Raw genomic sequence first — 20,448 nt, 5'->3', positions numbered from 1 at the left:
CCCTTCAATAGCTTAGGGCCTCATAAAACCTAAATCGGGCCCTGCCTGTGAGGGCAGGGGGAATCTAGCAGCAGGGAGTTCCACAAGTTTAACAGGCTGCTTGGAATTCCAGAGGGGCCGTGTATCTGAAGAAGTGTGCTTGCACACGAAAGCTCATACCAAGAACTAACTTAGTTGGTCTTTAAGGTGCTACTGGAAGGAATTTTTTTGTTTTTTCATAATAAAAAGGGGAGACATCTTACCACAGTGCAAATTAAATTAAATCTCCACCATGAGAGGCGAATTGCAGTTGATCAAAATGTCTGTGCATTTGGGGTTGAATAAAGACAATGGCCAAAACACGTATTTAAACCCAACCTGCACACTTTCCCGCTTACACCTCTGTGTCCTGCAGTGGGTTAGACCCTTCAGCTCTACAGTTCTGATTCTAGGCACCTGCTGGCAGAAACCAGCCCTTTCATGCACAGATAAAGGGTCTCCTAGCTCAGGGACGCAGTTTAGCCTTCCCGGGTCTTCAGCCCAAACCCGTAAGAGGAAGGGATGTGGGCACAGCTAGGCTGTCCTTGCTTGGTCCTTGTGACAGAAGAGCATGAAAGTGCCAGGTGAGGAAGGGAGGACAATGGCTGGGTCTAAATCACTCGAAGGAAGTCTCTCTCCCTCCCCCCCCCCATAAGCCCCAGCACCGGGGCCTCAGGTGCCCCTGTGTGTTTGTGTACTTATGTGGATCCAGCCGAAAGGCAGGGGATCCTCCAGGGCAGGCAGCCCCCCCACCTCCCCGCCCCAAACTCTGCCCACCCCTCCCCTGGGTAATGGCCAAGAGACATGCTTGACCAGGAAGCAGGAGGCTCAGGTGGGGAGCGAGAATGGTGGGGTTCTGGAGCTGGAAGAGACCCAAAGGGGCATCTCGCCCAACTCCCTGCAATGCTAAGTTCAGTCTCCCAAATACGTTCTCAGTGGCACCTTGGTTCTCAAACTTAATCCGTTCCGGAAGTCTGTTTCAAAACCAAAGCGTTCCAAAACCAAGTCGTGCTTTCCCATAGAAAGTAATGCAAAACAGATTAATCTGTTCCAGACTTCTAAAAACCACCCCTAAAACAGAAATTTAACATGAATTTTACTATCTAACAAGACCACTGATCCACAAAATGAAAGCAATAAACAATGTACTGCAGTCACACAATCAATCAATCAATCAATCAATCAGTAGCTGACCTGGGTTCCACACAGTCCCAAAAACAAAACAAAAAGAGCAGCAAATACCAAAACACAAAATAAATAGCAAAAACAGAGAGACCTCAGCATAACACTCAAATCGGAAGCGTAACACTCAAAATGGAACACTTACTTCCAGGTTTGCAGTGTTTGGGTTCCAAGTTGTTTGAGTACCAAGGCATTTGAGAACCAAGGGACCACTGTAGTTGCTGACAAGTGCAGGAGGGAGAGCTGCCCTTGTGCTCAGCTCCTGCGCTGGGCATGGGGCTGGCCACTTTGGGAACAGAAGGCTCAACCACAGTCGCATCCATACAACTCTCAACTGGCTCCAAGTGGGGACATCAGGACCCGAAGGATTGAAATAGGTCAAAATATACTTTTTATTTGATTAACTTTTGTTAACAAGTATGTAAGCTTTCCCGTTACACAGAACTCTTCAGCAAGGAAGAGGGAAGGAGGTTCCATAGCCATAGAGAGAGAGCAAGGTTACCCATTAACATTAATGCAAATGCTTTATGATTTAGCCACTCCCATTCCAGACTGCTCTGTAACGACTAGTAATCTTACCATTTAATACATCTATCAATCCCTTTTCAGCTAAATAATGTCTTACAATACAAAAACCTCACTCCCTTCCGATGGGTCCTGGCCACTCAGGCTGCTATTCTGCCCAATAGTTCTGTGTACTCCTGAAGCTGACACATTCCTGACCCCAATAAGAGACTTCTGGGACCAAGCAAGCAGCGCCTCGTTCCCCAGGGACCCCCTAGCCTCGCTCCCTTCTCTTGGGATGTGGCGGGGAGAACATAGCGGCTCAAATCACTGCACAAGGACACTGGCGGGGGAGAGCGGACAAGCACAGCCGCTGTTGAACACAGGAAAACACAGGCATGCAGCAACCCAGTCAAGGTGCCTTTGTGGCACGGAGGGCGTGGGGTGGGCAGCTCACCCCCCCATGGCTCATGTTAAGGGGAGAAAGGCACTCATAGCACACGAGGCAGAGAGGGGCGGGTGCAGGGGGCGGCATCAGCGATGGAGAATTTCCCTTTTGTCAATGGGACAAGGCTTCATCCTTGACCTCCGCAGAGGCAGAGAGAGGCCAACAGGGCGACGGTGGCCGGCCGGCCTCATTCCTTGGGGTAGTGCCTGGAGAGGTAGACGTTCTTCCCGTCGTACTCGGAGGTGGCCAGGCACTTGAGGAAGAAATGCCCGAGGTCGTGCTTGGAGATGACTCTGGAGCCGCTGGACGTGTCCACGGTCACCGTGTAGTCGCCGGTGAGTGGCTGGTCACCTGGAGGAGGAGGAGGAAGAGAGCCCAGGTGAGCTGGTCCAGGGAATGGAGCCTGTGAGGGATCTCCCCCAAAAGACCCAACAGCTGAGACAGAAATCCCCCCCCCCAATGCAAATTCTCCTTCCCCTCCTGAGCCTTCCTAGCTTCTTGGATGAATAAAAACAGGCGTGTAGTTTAAACGGTAATGGTGCTTGGGATTTCATCTGTGTCTCATGCTGCCATGTTTTTCAGGGTTTCCCTGGTTTTTAAAATCATTGAGGGGGTCAACCATCCTTGGTTGGGAACACAGAACCAGGGTGGTGCAGTGGTTAGAGTGCCGGAGCAGGACCTGGGAGAGGAGGGTTCAACGTCCCCCCCCCCTTGGCCATGAACAGAGCTCTCTGGGTGACCGTGAGGCCCAGTTGCTGCATCTCTCAGCCTCTGAGCCTGCCTCGCAGGGTTGTGGGGGGGGGTTGTGAGATGCAAACCACCTTGAGCTCCTGGGAGGGGAAATGGTGGGATAGAAATGGAAGAAAGAAAAGAAAGGCCGATGAGCCGAGGTGTGTCTTAGACAGACACCCGCCCACACCAAGGAGGAAGAGCTGCTCTCCCCCCACTGCAGAGCCCTCCCCACAGCCCAGAGGCGCACCTGCGATGTGGGGGGGCATGACGTAGACGCAGTCCAGCCCCGACTCCTTGAGGATCTGCTGCATCCGGATGTGGTCCTCGGTCACTGGGCGCAGCTTGGCCGGCACCTTGTCCAGGTCCCACATCAGGAAGGCTGCAAGCAAGGCCAGAAAAGGAGAGTGGAGAGCTGGGCGGCAGGATCAGACCCTGCAGCAGGCGCCCCGCCCGTCTCTCTCCCAGGGCGGGGGGCAGAGGCCAAGGGTGCTCCCCACCCCACACCCCCGGTCAAGGAAGGCTCAAGAGCTGCGGGCAGAGACCTGATCTTGGGCACCCAAGTTCAAGCCCCACCTGGACCAGAGTCATCTGCAAAATGCGAAGAAGGGCAGAGATGTGACGGTAAGGATTTGTCAGAGGCTTTGAAAATCTAAGTAATATTTTATGCTTTGGGGATCTTTATGGGGATCGTAAGAGACCCTAACCCAGCCGTTCCCAAACTGCAACATTGGTCTTGGTGAAGGTTTGTCTGCCTCTTGAAGTGTTTGCAATGAGCTGTGCCAGATGCTGGTGAACTGTCTGCCTACAGACCACCCGGCCACTGCCAGGGAGCCCCAACCTTCCGCACAGTCACCGCATCTTATTTCAATGTATTGCGACTCAACTGCTGGCCCTGCCTCCTGCCCCTTGCACCCCGTTCCCACTTCAGCTCTCACGGAAGAGCTGCAAGTTGCTGGCAACCGCGCCTGGCTCTAACTATTAGGCACACTTGGCTCTTCTCCTCTCTGTGGCCCACTAGCCCAAAGTGTCACAGGAAGACCATGCCAAGCTGCCTTTGGGCATTTCCCCTGCAGCGCTTGGGGGTCCAAGCGGAGAAAGGCGCCCCCCCATAAGCAACATGCACCTGCGTGGGGAGCCTCATCAGAGCGCGGGACGAGGGTGATTTAAGAGGTATCAGAAATACCTTTGCCTCCAGAGCACCAGAAAGGGCAGAGCCCACGGCAAGACAGCTTCCAAACCAACAGCTGCTGCGTGAGGCAGTGAGACAGCAGCGAGAGATCCCAGGGGCCATTTCGGAGCCCATTATTTCTTTTTTCTTTTAAACCTTTATTTCTGGACTTTTGGCTCACTGATGGCCTCTTTCCAGCTCTCTCCCACCATTTGAATTGATTGATTTCCTGTGCGGTCACATGCAAAAGTGGGAGGGGTGGTTGCCCGTATTTTAAAATTTGGTTTTTAAAATATTGCTTTAATTCCTTTTAAACAATTGCCTTTTATGCATGCTTAACTTCCTGTATCTCCTCTGTTGTTTTAATTTGCCTAAGCCACTAATCCAGGAAAAAAGCCAGGAGATAAATAAACATCCTATTGGTATTTGTAATATTTTGGGCCCCATCTCCAGCTCCTCAAAAGATTCCATCAACAGTGTCTCCGAAAAATTTTACACATCACTTGGGAAGACAGGCAAACTAAGGCCAGTGTACTGGAAGAAGCAAAGAGCACCAGTGTTGAAGCAATGATTCTTCAACTTCGTTGGACTGGTCATGTTATGCGGATGCCTGATGATCGTCTTCCAAAGCAACTCCTCTATTCTGAACTTAAAAATGGAAAGCGTAATGCTGGTGGTCAACAAAAGAGGTTTAAAGACTCTCTCAAGGCAAATCTCTAAAAATGTAGTATAAACACCGACAATTGGGAAACACTGGCCTGCGAGTGCTCCAGTTGGAGAACAGCCTTCGTCAAAGGTGTCCTGGGCTTTGAAGACACTTGAACTCAGGACGCAAGGGAGAGACGTGCTAAGAGGAAGGCATGCTTGGCAAACCCTCACTGGGATCAACTCCTACCCAGAAACCAATGTCCCCACTGTGGAAGGACATGGGGATGCAGAATTGGCCTCCACAGTCACTTAAGGACTCACTGTTAAGACCATGTTCATGGAAGACAATCTTACTCCGCTTCCTCTAACACCAAGAGAATAGCCCTGTTGGCTTAGAGAAGTTCTGCCTGGAGCAGCTGACCTGAGAGACAAACCACGACTTTGCGGATGCCGTGGGATTTCATGGCCGCCACAATGTTCCGGGTGCCTTCAGACATCATGGTGGTAGGACCTGGCGGGAGGGAGAGAGCAGGAGGAGAAGATCAGCCAAGGGTCGCGGGAGGGGGCAGGGCAGGCGGGGGGAGGGAGGGAGGGAGGGGGCAGCTTTGCCTACTGAGGTCATTGCGGGTGCCCAGGATGACGATCACAGCGTCCTGCCCCTTCACGGCTCGGTCGACGTCCGCCGGGTTCAGGACGTCCCCCACCACCACCTGCGCCGGGTGGGGCTCTGGCGGCAGCCGGACCGGGTCCCGCACCAGCACCGTCACCTGGTAGCCTGGAGAGAGAGGCAGGATGAGGCCTGGGGGTCGGAGGCAGCCAGCAAGGGGGCAGGAGGAGCCCAGGACTCCCGGCCTCCACTCTCAAGCTCCGGAGGCGCAGCGGGAAGGAGGAACAGAAGGGAAATCATAGAATCAGAGAACTGTAGAGTCGGAGGAGACCCTGAGGAGCACCCAGTCCAGGGACGTCCAGCTCTCTAGAGATCTACTTCCAGTAGAATAAAACTGGCAGTGATCTACCCATTGTCAAGCTTTTGGTGGGGAGGGTTGCCCAGGGTTGCTGAGCTTTTTTGGGGAAGGATTGGCGAAACCTGTTCAGCTTTTTTGGGGGGGGGGGTTATGAAATCGCTCCTGCCTACCGCCCTCCCTGATTCCTCCACTCTGACCCGGCCCCTGGGAATACAAGCTTTCTCAGCTGCAGCAGCGATGTGACATAGGGCAGCGATCCATCAGGAGAACCCAGGAGATCACTATTTAATTGCCGCAATCGACCTGGAACACACCCGCGATCTACCTGTCGAACACGTCTGGTCTACTCTAACCCCCTGCTAAGCAGGAATATGCAGCAGCTCTCCCCTACAAGGATCGAACCAGCAACCTTGGTCTTATCAGCACCACACTCAGTCCAAGGGGAGAGACTTCACCAGGCAAGGCCTTGCCCCCCCCCCTCCAGTCTCGGCTTCTCAATTTGTATTGCATTATTTTATGCACTGCAACTTGCCATTGTTTTTATTGATTATGGTTTAGAAATTCAGGTAGGCAGCCGTGTTGGTCTGACGCAGTAGAAATATATATTTAAAAAATGTCCCGTAGCACCTTAGGTATCTGAAGAAGTGTGCATGCACACGAAAGCTCATACGAAGAACAAACTTAGTCGGTCTCTAAGGTGCTACTGGACAATTTTTTTAGTTTAGAAATTATTTATTGTAACTGTTAAGTCGTGGGTTGACATAGCAGCCGGCACAGCAATTTCTTCAAGTAGCTCTTTATTGTGGTAAGCTGGAATAAAAACTGACTGAGAACAGCTCAGCCGGCCTGTATTTATAGGCAGCCGGCTGTCAACATTGTAACCACCACAGCCCAGAGTTCCCGCCTAAAATAACTGCCGCGGACCTGAGTGAAAACTATCTACAGACCTGAGTGAAAACTATATACAGTATCCCCCTGTTGGCCCAGGGGGAAACTACACTACATAACACCCCTCCCCACCGAGATAAGGCGTTAGTTACAATCGTAATGGTTTCCTTATATACAGCACTACGCGTAATGGTTCAAATAAGCACAAAAGCATATCGGTTACATTTCCCATACTTAGACCAACAGTGATACCTGTCCAACAACATAGTCCTTTAAATACGTTGGGCGCTTGGAAACTCTGCCAGACCGCCGGGGACTGGTAGCCAAGTCCGGAGGGCCACACAGTTCTCGCTGAGGCTGTGGTGCGACCCTAGGTGGCGTTGGAACCAACTCCCCTGGATCCGCTGCTGTGGGTGGAGCCTCCGCAAGTGGAGTGGTCTGAGTCTGTTCTGAAACGGCTTGGTTCGGCTCCACGCTGGCAGTTTGCGAGGGAGGTGTAGGTGGGGCCTCGCCATCTGTACGTGTCTCTTCTGGAGCCGCAAGCGCAGTTGGGGGCACCTCAGTAGTGTCCAAGTCCGCAACCCTGCGCCTAAGCTGGTCTATGTGCCGTCGCCACAAGCGTCCGTCTTCGAGTGCCACCTGGTACGAGCGAGGTCCAGTGACTCCCACTACTGTGGCTGGCACCCAAGGGATGTCCCCCACATAGTTCCGGGCAAAGACCTGGTTTCCTGGGACAAATGACCGTGGTGCGTTGGCACAGCCTGGGGGTTCAGCCACGGCAAAGTCTGGGTGTAGCCGGTCGAGCGGTGACCTGAGGCGGCGGCCCATAAGCAGTTCAGCAGGACTCCTCCCTGTGGCCGCATGAGGGGTGATGTGTTGCACGAACAAGTATTCGGCGACCCGCTCATGCCAGTCTCCCCGGTCCAGGCGCGCCAGTGCCTCTTTTGTCGAGCGCACCATTCTTTCCGCTTGCCCGTTGCTGGATGGATGAAAGGGTGCCGTTAGGGCATGGCGGATGCCCAGTCCCAAAAGATACCGCTCAAACGTGCCTGACGTGAACTGCGGTCCGTTGTCAGAGACAAGGACATCAGGACACCCATGCGTTGCAAACAGGCCTCGCAGCACCCGGATGACAGCTTCGGTAGTGGTGGAGGGCATCAGGGCGACCTCCAGCCATTTGGAATAGGCGTCCACCACTACCATAAAGGTCCGGCCGTGAAAGGGGCCAGCCAGATCGATGTGCACCCTCGACCAGGGTGTCTTTGGCGTCTCCCAGGTGTGTCCCTTAGCTGCCGGTGGTGCAGGCCTCGACTCCTGGCACGCTTGACAGGCGGACACCCAGGCCGTGATGGCATCGTCCATATTAGGCCACCAGACGTAACACCGAGCCAACGCCTTCATTTTGACAATTCCCGGGTGGCCAACGTGCAGAGACTCCAGGACGCGCTGACGGAGTCCCTGGGGAATCACGACGCGGTCTCCCCACAGCAGGCAGCTGCGATGAGCTGAGAGTTCATGTTGTCTGGTTGCGAAGGGCTGGAACTCCGATGCAAAAGGCCCTTGTGGCCACCCCCTCCACACCCAGTTGAGCACCCGGCTGATGGTGCGATCCTGGGCAGATGCGGAGGCCACAGTGGCAGCCGATACAGGCGCTGCCGGAAGATCCTCAATCAGAAGGAGCGATGAAGCTGGAGCCGGGTCTTCCACAAATGCTGGAAGAGGGCAACGGCTGAGGGCGTCGGCATGGCCCATCGATTTCCCCGGGCGATGGATGAGCCGGTAGTGGTAGGCAGCCAGGAAAACAGTCCATCGCAGCATGCGTGGTGAGAGGACCGGTGGAGTTGGACGATCACCGGCGAGGAGGCCCAGGAGTGGCTTGTGGTCAGTGATGAGGTCAAAAGTCCTGCCATAGAGGTATTCATGGAACCTCTTCACTCCAGCCACAAGTGCCAATGCCTCCTTGTCGAGCTGGCTGTAATTCCGTTCCGTCGGAGATAGTGTCCTGGAAAAGTAGGCGAGCGGTGCTTCTCTTCCATCTGGAAAACGGTGACTAAGGACAGCACCGATGCCAAAAGGTGAGGCGTCGCAGGCAAGGACCAGCGGCCTGGATTCACTGTACTGTACCAGCACACTGTCTGAAGAAAGGAGAGCCTTGACCGCGTTGAAGGCCGCCGTCTCCCGATGACCCCAGGCCCAAGGCGTCTTAGTGCTAAGGAGTCGGTGAAGAGGCTCAGCCACTGTGGCTTTGTGGGGCAGGAACATGTTATAAAAGTTCAGCAGCCCCAGGAATGCCTGCAACTCCGTTTTGTTCTTTGGGGTGGGGGCCTGCTGGATAGCGCGGATCTTGGATGTGGTTGGATGAAGACCGGAGGCATCGATAAGATAGCCCAGGAACTCTACCTGTGGAACGGCGATCTGGCACTTCTCCCTCTTTACCTTGAGCCCGGCCTCCTGGAACCTGGTCAGCACGGCACAGAGGCGCTCGAACAGCTGCTGGTGTGAGTCTGCAGACACCAAGACGTCATCAAAATATGGTACCACGCCTGGAAGCCCTTGCAGGAGACGCTCCATAAGGCTTTGGAAGATGCCAGGAGCCACACTCACCCCGAACTGCAACCGGCGGCAACGGAATGCCCCCCGGTGGGTGACGATCGTCTGGGCTTCAGCAGTGGCATCATCAACTGGCAGTTGTTGATAGGCTTGGGCAAGGTCCAGCTTAGCGAAGACCTTCCCCTCACCCAGGGAATGCAGCAGGTGTTGGACAACAGGAACCGGATAAGCATGCTGCTGAAGTGCCTTGTTGATCGTGCACTTGTAGTCAGCGCAGATTCTCACCGACCCATCTGGCTTGACAGGCGTGACGATGGGGGTTTCCCACTTTGCGTGGTCAACCGGCTCCAAAACTCCTTGGGCAATCAGTTTGTCCAGTTGTTCGTCCACCTTAGCCTTGAGAGCAAAGGGAACCCGGCGTGGCTTTAGCTTGATGGGGGCGACTTGTGGATCAAGGCTAAAGGAGATGGGCGTACCTGTATATTGGCCCAAGGTGCCGTCAAAAACCTCGGCAAAGTCTTTGACCAGACCCTCAGTCTCTGCGTTAGAGATGCAGTTGATGCCGGTGACTTCCAGGCCGAGGGCATCAAACCAGTCTAGCCCTAGGAGGCTTGGCCGCTGACCTTCGACCACCACCAACCGGAGCAGGCCCGAAAAATCCTTGAAGGCGATCCGGAACCGGCCAACGCCTACCACGGGAATGTCGTTTCCCTGGTAGTCTCTCAGGTGTACGCGGTGAGAGTCGAGTTGCCTTTTGGACACTCTGGGTACCAGTCTTTTGATGGTGCTCCATGACACGATGGACAGGGCAGACCCGGTGTCTATCTCCATGTCACATGGAGCTCCTTCAATGAGCACCGTGACGTTCAGCTTGCGTCGCGTAGTCGAGTCGGTTTGGCCAATCGTGGTTCCAGACGGGCAGCGGCAGTTGGTGAGAGCGAAACAACTTTCCTTGGCAGACTGGAGTGAAGACTTGGACTTGCGAGTCGATGAAGGGGGGGTGTCAGACGGAGCCGATCGGCAGACCTTAGCGATGTGGCCCCTTCTGGAACACTTCCTACAGATGGCGTCTCTGAATCGACACTTGGCACGGGAATGGTTGCCTCCGCAGCCAGCACATTCCGGTTGGCCCTTGGACTTCTGTTGGAACTTCCTGCGCTCCCGCTTTGTCTGGTGCACGTCATCGTCTTCACTGGAGGATGCCTCCTCACTGCTGGCCTCTTCATGATGCACCGGAACTGGCTCCCTAGCAAGACGCGGGCTGCTGGACTTGCGGATCTCCTGGGCGGAGCGTTCAGCAGCTTCTGAGGCCACAGCCTCCTCAATGGCTTTCTGTAGCGTGAGGTCTGGCTTGGCTAGGAGACGCCGTTGCAGATGGATGTCCCGGACCCCGCAGACGATTCGATCCATCAGGGCATCGTCTAAGTCTCGGAACTCACAGTGCATTGCAGCCTGTCGCAGGGCGGTGGTGTAGTTGTTGATTGACTCCCCCTCTGCCTGGTTCCGGTGGTAGAACGCATGGCGGGCAGCAATCTTGGACGGCTTTGGTGCGTAGTGGTTGCGGAGCTTCTCTTGGATCGTGTCCCATGGTGTTGCCTGGACTGCTTCAGGCGCAACCAACGCTCGGGCCGTCTCAAACACCTCAGGCCCACAGAGGCTGAGGAATAGGCCCCGCTTCCGATCCTTTGATACTGCTGTCAGCTCGTTGGCTTGGAGGTAGCAGTCGAACCGAGCGAGGTAGGAGTCCCATGATTCAGAGGCTGGCGCAAACGGCGGTAGAGGCACAAGTGAAGCCATGATTCCGATGCCGGCGTGAAGGGCGATGGATGGAACACAGTGCTCTAGCCAGAACAGTCAGCTCTGAATTGGTTCTGCCCAGTGATTTCGCTCAGTGATTTCGCTCTGTGATTCAGCTCAGTGATTCAGCTCAGTTCAGAGGCTGGCCGCATCTGGCTGTGCTCTGATGTCCATCAATCCCACCTTCGTCGCCAGTGTTAAGTCGTGGGTTGACATAGCAGCCGGCACAGCAATTTCTTCAAGTAGCTCTTTATTGTGGTAAGCTGGAATAAAAACTGACTGAGAACAGCTCAGCCGGCCTGTATTTATAGGCAGCCGGCTGTCAACATTGTAACCACCACAGCCCAGAGTTCCCGCCTAAAATAACTGCCGCGGACCTGAGTGAAAACTATCTACAGACCTGAGTGAAAACTATATACAGTATCCCCCTGTTGGCCCAGGGTGAAACTACACTACATAACAGTAACTGTTAAGAGTGAATTTCTGTTTAATTTTTATATGCTTATATTATTCTATACTATTCTAATGGATTATTGAATATTACTTTTTTATATAAGTTGCTTATTTTAAAGTTATGTTTTATTATTGCATTTTTGTATTGGATTAGCTGGTTATAAGGTGTACATTCTTTGCTTCTGCAGCTTGTAAACCACCTTGGGTATTGTAAAATAGAAAGGCAGAATACAAATTAAAAGTGAAATGAAATGAAACCCAGTCCTGCTGAATCAGGCCACTGCCCCCCTGCCCAGTCCTGCCTCCCGTTCTCACAGGGGGGGGCAGGTGCCTCTGGGGCCCCTGCAAGCAGGGCCGGGTTGAGGTTTGATGCGGCCCTCAGCTCCTGAAGGCAATGGGGCCCTTGATATGTCCAGCTGTCCTTTGTTCACAACAAATCATCACTTTTTTGTGTTGAATAGATGCTAGATGGTAATTTATGGACTGAATAGGTATCTGAAGCCCTTTGCCCATGTTGCCCTGCAAGCAGTCCATGCAGAATGCCGGCACCCTACATATAGAAAGGAGCAAACCAGGGATATTTGGGGGAGCAGGCTAGCAGGTGGGGCCCATGACTTACATCCTAGGAGCCGACACAACACACAGTTGCTGTAAGTAGGTTTTATTTGATTTTTAAAAAACTTATATTTTGGAAATCTACATCCAGTCCCCCCCTTTAAATTTCTGGGGGGCTCCCAAGAGAGTGGGGCCCTAAGCTATTGCTTGTTTCGCTTATATGCCAATCCGGCACTGCAAGATTCGAGCACCAGAGGCCTCTCTCCTTCCAGCAGCTGGGACTGAGCAGCCCTGCAGCCTCCCTCTCTGGCAGGGAGCCCTGGCAAGGCAGCCTCCGCCACTTCTGCCCGCCCTCAGCTGATCCAGTGCAAGGTGCAGGAGAAAGGAAGAGGCCATTCTCCTCTTTCTCCCTCTCATTTCCCTTTTTCTGCCTTCCAGGGCCGGCTCTGTTTCTGAACTGCTCAGGCAGGAAGTTGCTCCGTCCAGGGGTGTAGTGTGTGGGGGGGGCACAGGGGGGCCATGGCCTCGGGCACACAATTTTTGAGGGCGAACCAGCCGCCCCCAGTCCGGTGCTCCTCTCTGCCCGCCAAGCATGGGAGTAACCAGGGGGCAGCTGCTCCCCGGATCAAATAAAACAATAGAAATACTTAACTGACCAGTCATGTTGGCTATGCCTCCCCCCAACAAAAATCCCAGCTATGCCCATGCCCCCCCCATGGCCATGTTGACCAGCCGGACTCCCTGTACATGGCCTGGCAGGCAGCTCAGGGTGGCCCCGTTTTGCTCCGGTGGGGGTGGGGTCACTCTGGCGGCAAGGGGTGGGCTGGTGCCCCCCCCGCCCTGCACACACATGCCCCCCCACTCAGCACCAGCCCCCCCACCCAGGGCACCAGAAACTAACGCTATGCTGCCACTAGCTCCACCCTCCATTTCGTTCCTTGTCCACTTTTCTTTTAAACGCCCCCAGGAGAGACTGAGCGATATCCTCTTTGAATCAGCAGAAGCATTTTCTCTGCCCCTCCCCTGCACTGCTCCCTTTGCCTTTTGGCACCAGGTGCCCCCCCCCCCCTTAGTCACACTAAACGCAGGAAGGCAGCAGCCGGGGATTTAACAGACAGTCAGAAAGAACCACACGCCCCACCCTGAAGCTATTCGCTCCTCAAATCCCTTCTTGCTTAAAACTCTGGTTGGGAATTGGTCCATGGATTGGAAAACAAAAAACAAATATTGCACCTATGCATCTAGTTTTAATATTGCTTGTGCTATTTTTAAAGTAGTATGTCCTTATTGCTCTGCTTGGTCCTACTTCCTTGACTTTGCTATTGAACCATGCTGGCATCTTCCCCCAGGCTTCCTCCGCCCCTTCGCACTATGCGCTTCAGACAGGTTTTCCCAGTTGAATTTTGCCCCTCTTTCCACACGCCACCTCTCAACTTTCTTTCAGCTAATCCTCTTATTTATTTTCTGAGAATGTTCTCTTTTCCTAAGGCTGAATTCAACAGCGGCGTCACATCTCAGCCGCGCTCCCTTGAGTATTCAGTCGGGAGTCCCTGCCTCTCCTCTCCCTGGTCCACAGAACTATTGATTGCAAAGAGCCATTGCTGTTTGTGTGTCAGCATTTTGGAAAGCAGCCGAGGGCAAAGGCCGAATCCTGCGGCACGTGCTGCACCAGGCCAAAGAGGAAGGCCCTTGCCCCAGGGTGACCCCACAGGCTGTGCTGGTGGGGCAGAGCTTCCAAGGGGAAGTGGGAAAGGGAACAGGAAGGTGGGAGGCAAGGGCGGCAGGACGGGATCTGAACCAAGGGTAGACCTTTCTGAGGGCTGGATGGCCCTCCGTCAGGGATTCCTGCCTTGCATTGGGGTCCCTTTCACTGGCCCCACGAGGGGAAGCAAGAGGATAAGGGGTTTGGAAAGTGGGGTTGGGGGATGAGTGTTCAGATCCCTGGGCCCTCACTTGTGGGGTGCCTCAGGTTTCCATCCTCTCCCCCATGCTTTTCAACATCTACATGCAGCCGCTGGGAGAGATCATCAGGGGGTTTGGACTGGGTGTTCATCAGTATGCAGATGACACCCAGCTCTACCTCTCCTTTAAATCAGAACCAGTGAAGGCGGTGAAGGTCCTGTGTGAGTGCCTGGAGGTGGTTGGAGGATGGATGGCAGCTAACAGAGTGAGGTTGAATCCTGACAAGACAGAAGTACTGTTTTGGGGGGACAGGGGGTGAGTGAGTGTGGAGGACTCCCTGGTCCTGAATAGGGTAACTGTGCCCCTGAAGGAACAAGTGGGACTCATTCTGGACTCACAGCTGTCCATGGAGGTGCAGGTCAATTCTGTGTCCAGGGCAGCTGTCTACCAGCTCCACCTGGTGAGCAGGAGGAGACCCTACCTGCCCGCAGACTATCTCACCAGAGTGGTGCATGTTCTAGTTACCTCCTGCTTGGACTTCTGCCATGCGCTCTCCATGTGGGGCTCCCTTTGAAGGTGACCCGGAAACTGCAATTAATCCAGAATGCGGCAGCTAGACTGGTGACTAGGAGCGAGACCACATAACACCGGTCCTGAGAGATCTGCATTGGCTCCCAGTACATTTCTGAGCACAACACAAAGTGTTGGTGCTGACATTTAAAGCCCTAAACGGCCTCAAAGGCCCAGTAGACCTGAAGGAGCGTCTCCACCTCCATTGCTCAGCCCGGACACTGAGGTCCAGCTCCGAGGGCCTTCTGGTGGTTCCCTCACTGCGAGAAGTGAGGTTACAGGGAACCAGACAGAGAGCCTTCTCGGTGGTGGCGTCCGCCCTGTGGAACGCCCTCCCAGCAGATGTGAAGGAAACAAGAGGCTATTCTATCTTTAAAAGACATCTGAAGGCAGCCCTGTTTAGGGAAGTTTTTAATACTTAATGCTGTATTGTTTTAACACTCGATTGGGAGCCGCCCAGAGTGGCTGGGGAAACTCAGCCAGATGGCCGGGGTATAAATAGTAAATTATTATTATTATTATTTGGAAACTAAGTCCTATTTGTGAGGAATAGTTGAGGGCCTGGGGATGTTCAGACTGGAGAACAGAAGATGGAGAGGAGCTTGTTTTCTCCTGCACTGGAGGGGAGGAGCGAAACCAATGACTCGAATGACAGGCAAGAAGATTCCAACTCAACATCAGGAAGAACTTTCTGACAGGAAGGGCTGACAGCAGAACAGACTCCCAGCAGAAGCGGTGGACTCTCCTTCCTTGGAGGTTTTCAAGCAGAGGTTGGGGGGCCACACGTCACTGAGACCCCTGCATTGCAGGGGGTTGGACTAGATGACCCTGGGGCCCCTTCCGACTCGACCATTCTATGATTCTTGGGCCACCTGATCACCCCAAGCATTACCTTCTCGGAGATGCGTTCCTCCCCAAAATAGTTCCCACCAATGTGGCAACCCCGGCTGGCCAGAGGAACTTCCCTGGCTGTCCTGGCACGAGCGTTGGCACTGCGGCAGCAGGACACCCAGCCTGGCACCCACCCAGAGGGTGAGAGAGAGACCTGCCTGAGGGTTTCTGTCAGGAGAATCTCAGGTGGAGCAAGATCCGATCAAGTCTGGGCAAGGTCTCCCCACCCACCTGCTGCTGCTGCTGCTGCTGTTTGGGCTGTTGCTGAGCTGCAAAGGGAGCTTTGGCAGAACCCCAAGTTCTTTTGGGTCCTTTTGGGCTGTGTGGCCCCTGAAGGCCAGAAGGAGCAAAGCAGTGGCGGTGGCCCAGTTGGTCAGCCCAGGTGGCCAAAGGAAGGGGACACTTAAGCTGGACACTCTCCTGGCCCCGGACACAAGGCTCTGCTCTGCAGGGTTGTCGTTGCTGCACAAAGGAGCTCAGCCTTGCCTGGACACACAAGTTCGCCCGCAAAGGCCCAGGCTCCTCTTGCGGCAGGGGCCAAATCTGCTCCTCCACCCGGCCCTCCAGTAACACCAACAGCAGCAACCGTCTCCTGGCCACTTCTGATAACAACCCCACCTTCTCTTTATCTCTCAGTGCACAAGGTGGGAGGGAACAGCTGGCTGGTTAAGGGGCAGGGAGAAAAAAGAATTCTATTAAGAATGCTGGGAAGCAGTGTGGCCTAGTGGTTAGTGTGTCAGACGAGGACCTGGGGGATACCGGAGTTCAGCTCCCTCCCACCTCCTGCTCAGCCATGAAGCTCAACTGGCACCCAGCCCCTGCCTCTCTCCGCCTTCGCCTACCTCGCAGGCTTCTTGTGGGGATTAAATGCGGGCTGGGAGAATCCTGCGCACCACACTGCGCTCCTTGGAGGAATAAGCGGGGATATAAATGCAGCAAGGAAAGGATTAGGTCCTGGGGGCACAGAGGCACCTCTCCTTGCTTATTCCTGCACTGAAATGGGTCCAAGCCACCCCGTGGGTGCGCAAGGGGCAGCGACGGCCTCGCACCTCAGCCAGGAGGGAGCTTCTCTCTCCCTCTGACAACGCCGTCCCTGCCGGGCTCTCGCCAGGAGGACGAAAGCGGCGCAGCCATTGGGAAATCATTAACAACAGGTTGGGGAGCTTCTCGCTCTCCGCCCCCGGCCAGGAAAGCCGCCCCGGCGCGAGGGGGCGGCAGCTGCGCTCCGACCAGCGGGGGCCGTGGACGGCAGGGTCCCCCCACGGGCGCCCGAGGGGCGGCAGCCGGGCCGCGTCGCCAGGCTGGGGGGCTGTGCGGGACGGGGTTCCCTCCCTCCGCCGCCCTCCCCCGCCTCTCACCAGCTTCGACGGCTTGCGCCAGGGTGGCCAGGCCAGTCATGCCGGTGGCGCCGAAGATGGCGATCCTTTTGCAGGCTGCGGCCATGCCGGACTCCTTCCCTTCTCCGCCCGTCGGCCGCCCGCCTCCGCCCGCCAGCGGCCAGCCCTTCCGCCCGGAGCTCCGCCCGGGAAGGCAGGACCGGAGAGGCCGGGGGCGGCGCGTCGCTGGCTCGCTCGCGCGCTCAGCCGGGGCTCCCTCGACGGGCGCCACGGGAGGAGAAGAAAAGGGGGCTCCCTGCACAAGCCCCCGCCTCGGCGCTGCTCCCGTGCCTTCAGACGGCTTTCAGAAGGAATGCCAAGCAAGGCGGAGAAGCCCGTCTCCCACTCCCGCGCGCAGCCGGAGCGCAAAGCACAGGAGCGCAGCTGGAGGGGGGACGTTGGCGACCCTCTGCTCGCCCCCCAAATGCGGGGGTGAGGGGGGAGCGGGAGCCCCCGCGAGGGCTGCTGGGAGATCCGCCCCGCCATGCAAAGCGAGCCTGGCGCCGGTGGGTGGGGCGCCTTTCGCCAGCTTGCGGGTTCGGCGCTCGTGTGAAGCGTGCCAGGCGCGGCTGGCGGGGCTGGGCGCCGGCCTCTCGGCGGCGGGGCGGCGGGCGCGCCCTCCTCCGCTGCCCGCTGCTCCCCAAAGGGCCTCCGGGCTCCCTGGTCGCAAACCACTCCGACAAAGACCCCCAGCAGCCGCCCCCTCCCATCGACGACCCTCCGGTACCTGCCTCTCCGCCAGCGCCGGGGCGAAGCAGCCCTGGACGAGGAGGATCCCCGGCTGAATCAGACACGCCGCCCTCCCCGCCGGCCCTCTCTCCATCCAAGACCCCCTTCTCCCCCCCCCCCCACTCCGGGAGGAGGGCCCGCCATGCGCGCCGGTGCCCGGCTGGAGGGAGCGGGAGCCGCTCGGCCGGCGAGCCGAAGGACGGGCCCAAGGTGACCGCTCGCCCGGGCGCGCCCTCCTTTGTGCCTTGCTCCCCCCGGGGCGCGCGCCCCCCGACAGCCTCCTTGGGTCCGCGCCCGCGTGCGCGCCCGTCTCCCTGCCTGCCTGCCTGCCTGGCGAGCGCTCCGGGCAGCGGCGGGGCGAGGCGGGCGCGGGACCGGGACGGAGCGGAGCCCCGGGATTGGCTGCGGCGGATGATGCTGCGGGGCTGCGCCGGGGGCCTCCGCCGCCGGACTCCGCTCGCCTCCCGCAGCCACTGAGCAGCGCCGCCGCCGCCACCACCACCGGGCGGGGCGAGGCCGTGGGACGCTTCTCCGCGCCGTCGGGGCACTTGGGGAGGTAAGTCGCGGGGGTCCTGGTCATGCAAAGCGCTTCCATGCGAAGGGGATCCAGAAAAGGAGTTAGACACCCGACCCCGCCACCCCAAAATCCCAAAATGGCTCAGTTTCGGTGGATGGGGGGGCTGGTCCTATATTTGGGGTTGGCCTTATCTTTGGGGACGGAGGGGGGGGGGTCTGGTCCTACGTTTGGAGACGGGAAGGGACTTGCTTCGGGAGCTGTCCATGGTGTGATGCTTTTGGTCTGCCCAAAGGAGGGCAGGGGCTGCAGGCGCTCTCCCCCACTCCAATATCCCACCCCCCAGTTTTCTTCTCCCGGCGGCGGAGGACAGGCCGCCCCGGCTGGACCAGCGCGTGCTTGGCGACATGTCCTTTCGCCTCGGAATGGCACCGGAGTCCCCAAAAAGCTGTGGCCGGGAATGGTCAGCGGACGCCTCTCCATCCCTGCCAGGCAGAAGGGCAAGGCCGGAGGAGAAGGCCCTGCTCAGTCCTTGCCCCCCTCGCTCCACCCCAGCAGGATCGGGGCCCAGCAGCACCTGCAGTCCTCGGGTCAGTGCCCAAAGATGGTGCCGGGATGGAGGCGCGCCTGCAGCGCTGCAGAAGGGGGGGGGACAAGCTGCCCTTCCCTCTTGCCTCCCCTTTCTAGGGATTGTTCATGTCCCCCCCCCCATCCTCCAAGAAGCCCAAGCCCCACGGGGGGCTCCCCAAGGGTCGTGCAAGAGGATCATGGACCAGCCCTCCCTCTGGGCCCAGACAAATCTGAGGCTTCAGCGTTTTAAAAAGCTGAGCTTTAAGTTCCTGGAAATAGCAGGGCTTAGACGCTGGGCTTTCTATTATTCCGGAAATATATGGGGTTTTTAAATAGCTAAATGGGTGAGCAGGCTGCATCCAACCTGCCAATTTCCCACAGGGATCTGGTTGGCCACTGTGAGTACAGGATCCTGGAGTAAGGGGCCTGATCCAGGAGGCAGGCTCGTCTCCTCATGGGTGGAGCCAGGATTTTTGTTGGGGGGGGGCAGGACTTTGTTGGGAGGCAGAACCAACATGATTGGTCAGTCAGTTTAAGTATTTCTATTGTTTTCCTTGATGGGGAGCGCTGCCTCCCCCTTGGCTATGCCAGTACTTTCCCTGTTCTTACAGCTATTTACTTGCATCAACTGTTTGGTTAGATAAGTTATTAACTGAAGTCAACACCATTAGATCTGGACTTTGGTCAACCTGGGGGGGCCTCCAGATTCTTTGGACTACAATTCCCATCAGCCCCAGCCAGTGCATGCCCTGCATGATGGGAGTTGTAGTCCAAAGCATATCAGGTCTGCTTGAAGGCAGGCCAGGCCATTTTCCCTTCACCCAAGATGCCTGGAACTTTTCAATGGGCAATTGTAGTGTGTGTGTGTGTGTGTGTGTGTGTGTGTACAATACAATACAATACAATACAGTATAATTTGAAAACAAAAACAGCTTAATGTACAGTCAAGCAGTATATAATGTAATGTACAATCAAGCAGTACTGTATAGAAATTTTGCTAGTTAGGACTCCCAGTCATACTGCCAATTATTACCCGAGACAAATTATGATTTTTTACGACTTGAGACCAGCTTCAGACTGGTCTGCCTTGCAGAGCTGTTGTGAAGGCCTCTTTCTGCCCTGCTCCTCGCTTGCCAGGAGGGATCCCATTGCCTTCTCCTCCTGCCTCTGGATCCCAGTTGCTGGAAACGGGGGGAGGGGAGAGGGATCTTGGGCTTGGATCCTGCTTGCAGGTTTCTGGCTGGCCGCTGTGAGAAGAGGTTGCTGGACTAGGTGGCCACTGGCCAGAGTCATCCCAGTTGCCTTTGAGGCTTCCCTCATGTTGGACACAGTATTCTAGGTGTGGTCTGGCTAAGGCAGAAGAGAGTGGGGCTCTTCCTTCCCTTGATCTGGACACTTCTGTTGTTGCAGCCTAGAATAGCATTAGCCTTTTTTTGCAGCTGCATCACACTGTTGACTAATAATAATAATAATAATAATAATAATAATAATAATAATAATAATAATTTATTTATACCCCGGCCTTCTGGCTGGGTTTCCCCAGCTGCTCTGGGTGGCTTCCAACAAAGTATTAAAATACATTAAACATTAAAAGCTTCCCTAAACAGGACTGCCTTCAAATGTCTTCTAAAAGTCTGGTAGTTGTTCTTCTCTTTGACATCTGGTGGGAGGGTGTTCCACAGGGAAGGCGCCACCACCGAGAAGGCCCTCTGCCTGGTTCCCTGTAACTTGGCTTCTCGCAGGAAGGGAACCACCAGAAGGCCCTCAGTGTCTGGGCAGAACGATGGGGGTGGAGATGCTCCTTCAGGTATACTGGACTGAGGCCGTTTAGGGCTTTCAAGGTCAGCACCAACACTTTGTGTTGTGCTCAGAAATGCACTGGGAGCCAATGTAGATCTTTCAAGACCGGTGTTATGTGGTCTCAGTGGCTGCTCCCAGTCACCAGTCTAGCTGCCGCATTTTGGATCAGTTGTAGTTTCCGGGTCACC

The 20,448-nt window shown here is 55.7% G+C and overlaps 2 protein-coding genes across 4 annotated transcripts in view; one reads left to right on the top strand and one right to left on the bottom strand.

Annotated features, from left to right (window-relative positions):
* Positions 1 to 1,574: 1,574 nt before the first annotated feature.
* On the bottom strand, positions 1,575 to 17,123 carry BLVRB (biliverdin reductase B). Its single transcript, XM_083516369.1, has 5 exons — positions 16,630 to 17,123; positions 5,314 to 5,475; positions 5,122 to 5,211; positions 3,132 to 3,263; positions 1,575 to 2,503 (listed from the first exon to the last, which is right to left on the bottom strand). The coding sequence occupies exons 1-5, from the start codon at positions 16,712 to 16,714 to the stop codon at positions 2,340 to 2,342; spliced, it is 633 nt and encodes a 210-aa protein (XP_083372495.1). The 5' UTR covers positions 16,715 to 17,123; the 3' UTR covers positions 1,575 to 2,339.
* Positions 17,124 to 17,818: 695 nt separating this feature from the next.
* Positions 17,819 to 20,448, top strand: part of SPTBN4 (spectrin beta, non-erythrocytic 4) — a 100,584-nt gene continuing 97,954 nt past the window's right edge. For 2 of the 3 annotated variants that reach the window (XM_083516085.1, XM_083516083.1), the window contains exon 1: positions 17,819 to 17,932. The gene's annotated coding sequence lies outside the window, so the exon portion shown is untranslated. Of the gene's footprint in view, positions 17,933 to 17,973; positions 18,481 to 20,448 lie in introns of those variants that run through there. The other variant, XM_083516084.1, reaches the window with a different exon arrangement.

The sequence above is a fragment of the Podarcis liolepis genome (assembly GCF_965112155.1).
Source record: "Podarcis liolepis genome assembly, chromosome: 7".
NCBI classification, from domain to species: Eukaryota; Metazoa; Chordata; class Lepidosauria; order Squamata; family Lacertidae; genus Podarcis; species Podarcis liolepis.
This window is presented reverse-complemented; position numbering and strand designations above follow the sequence as displayed.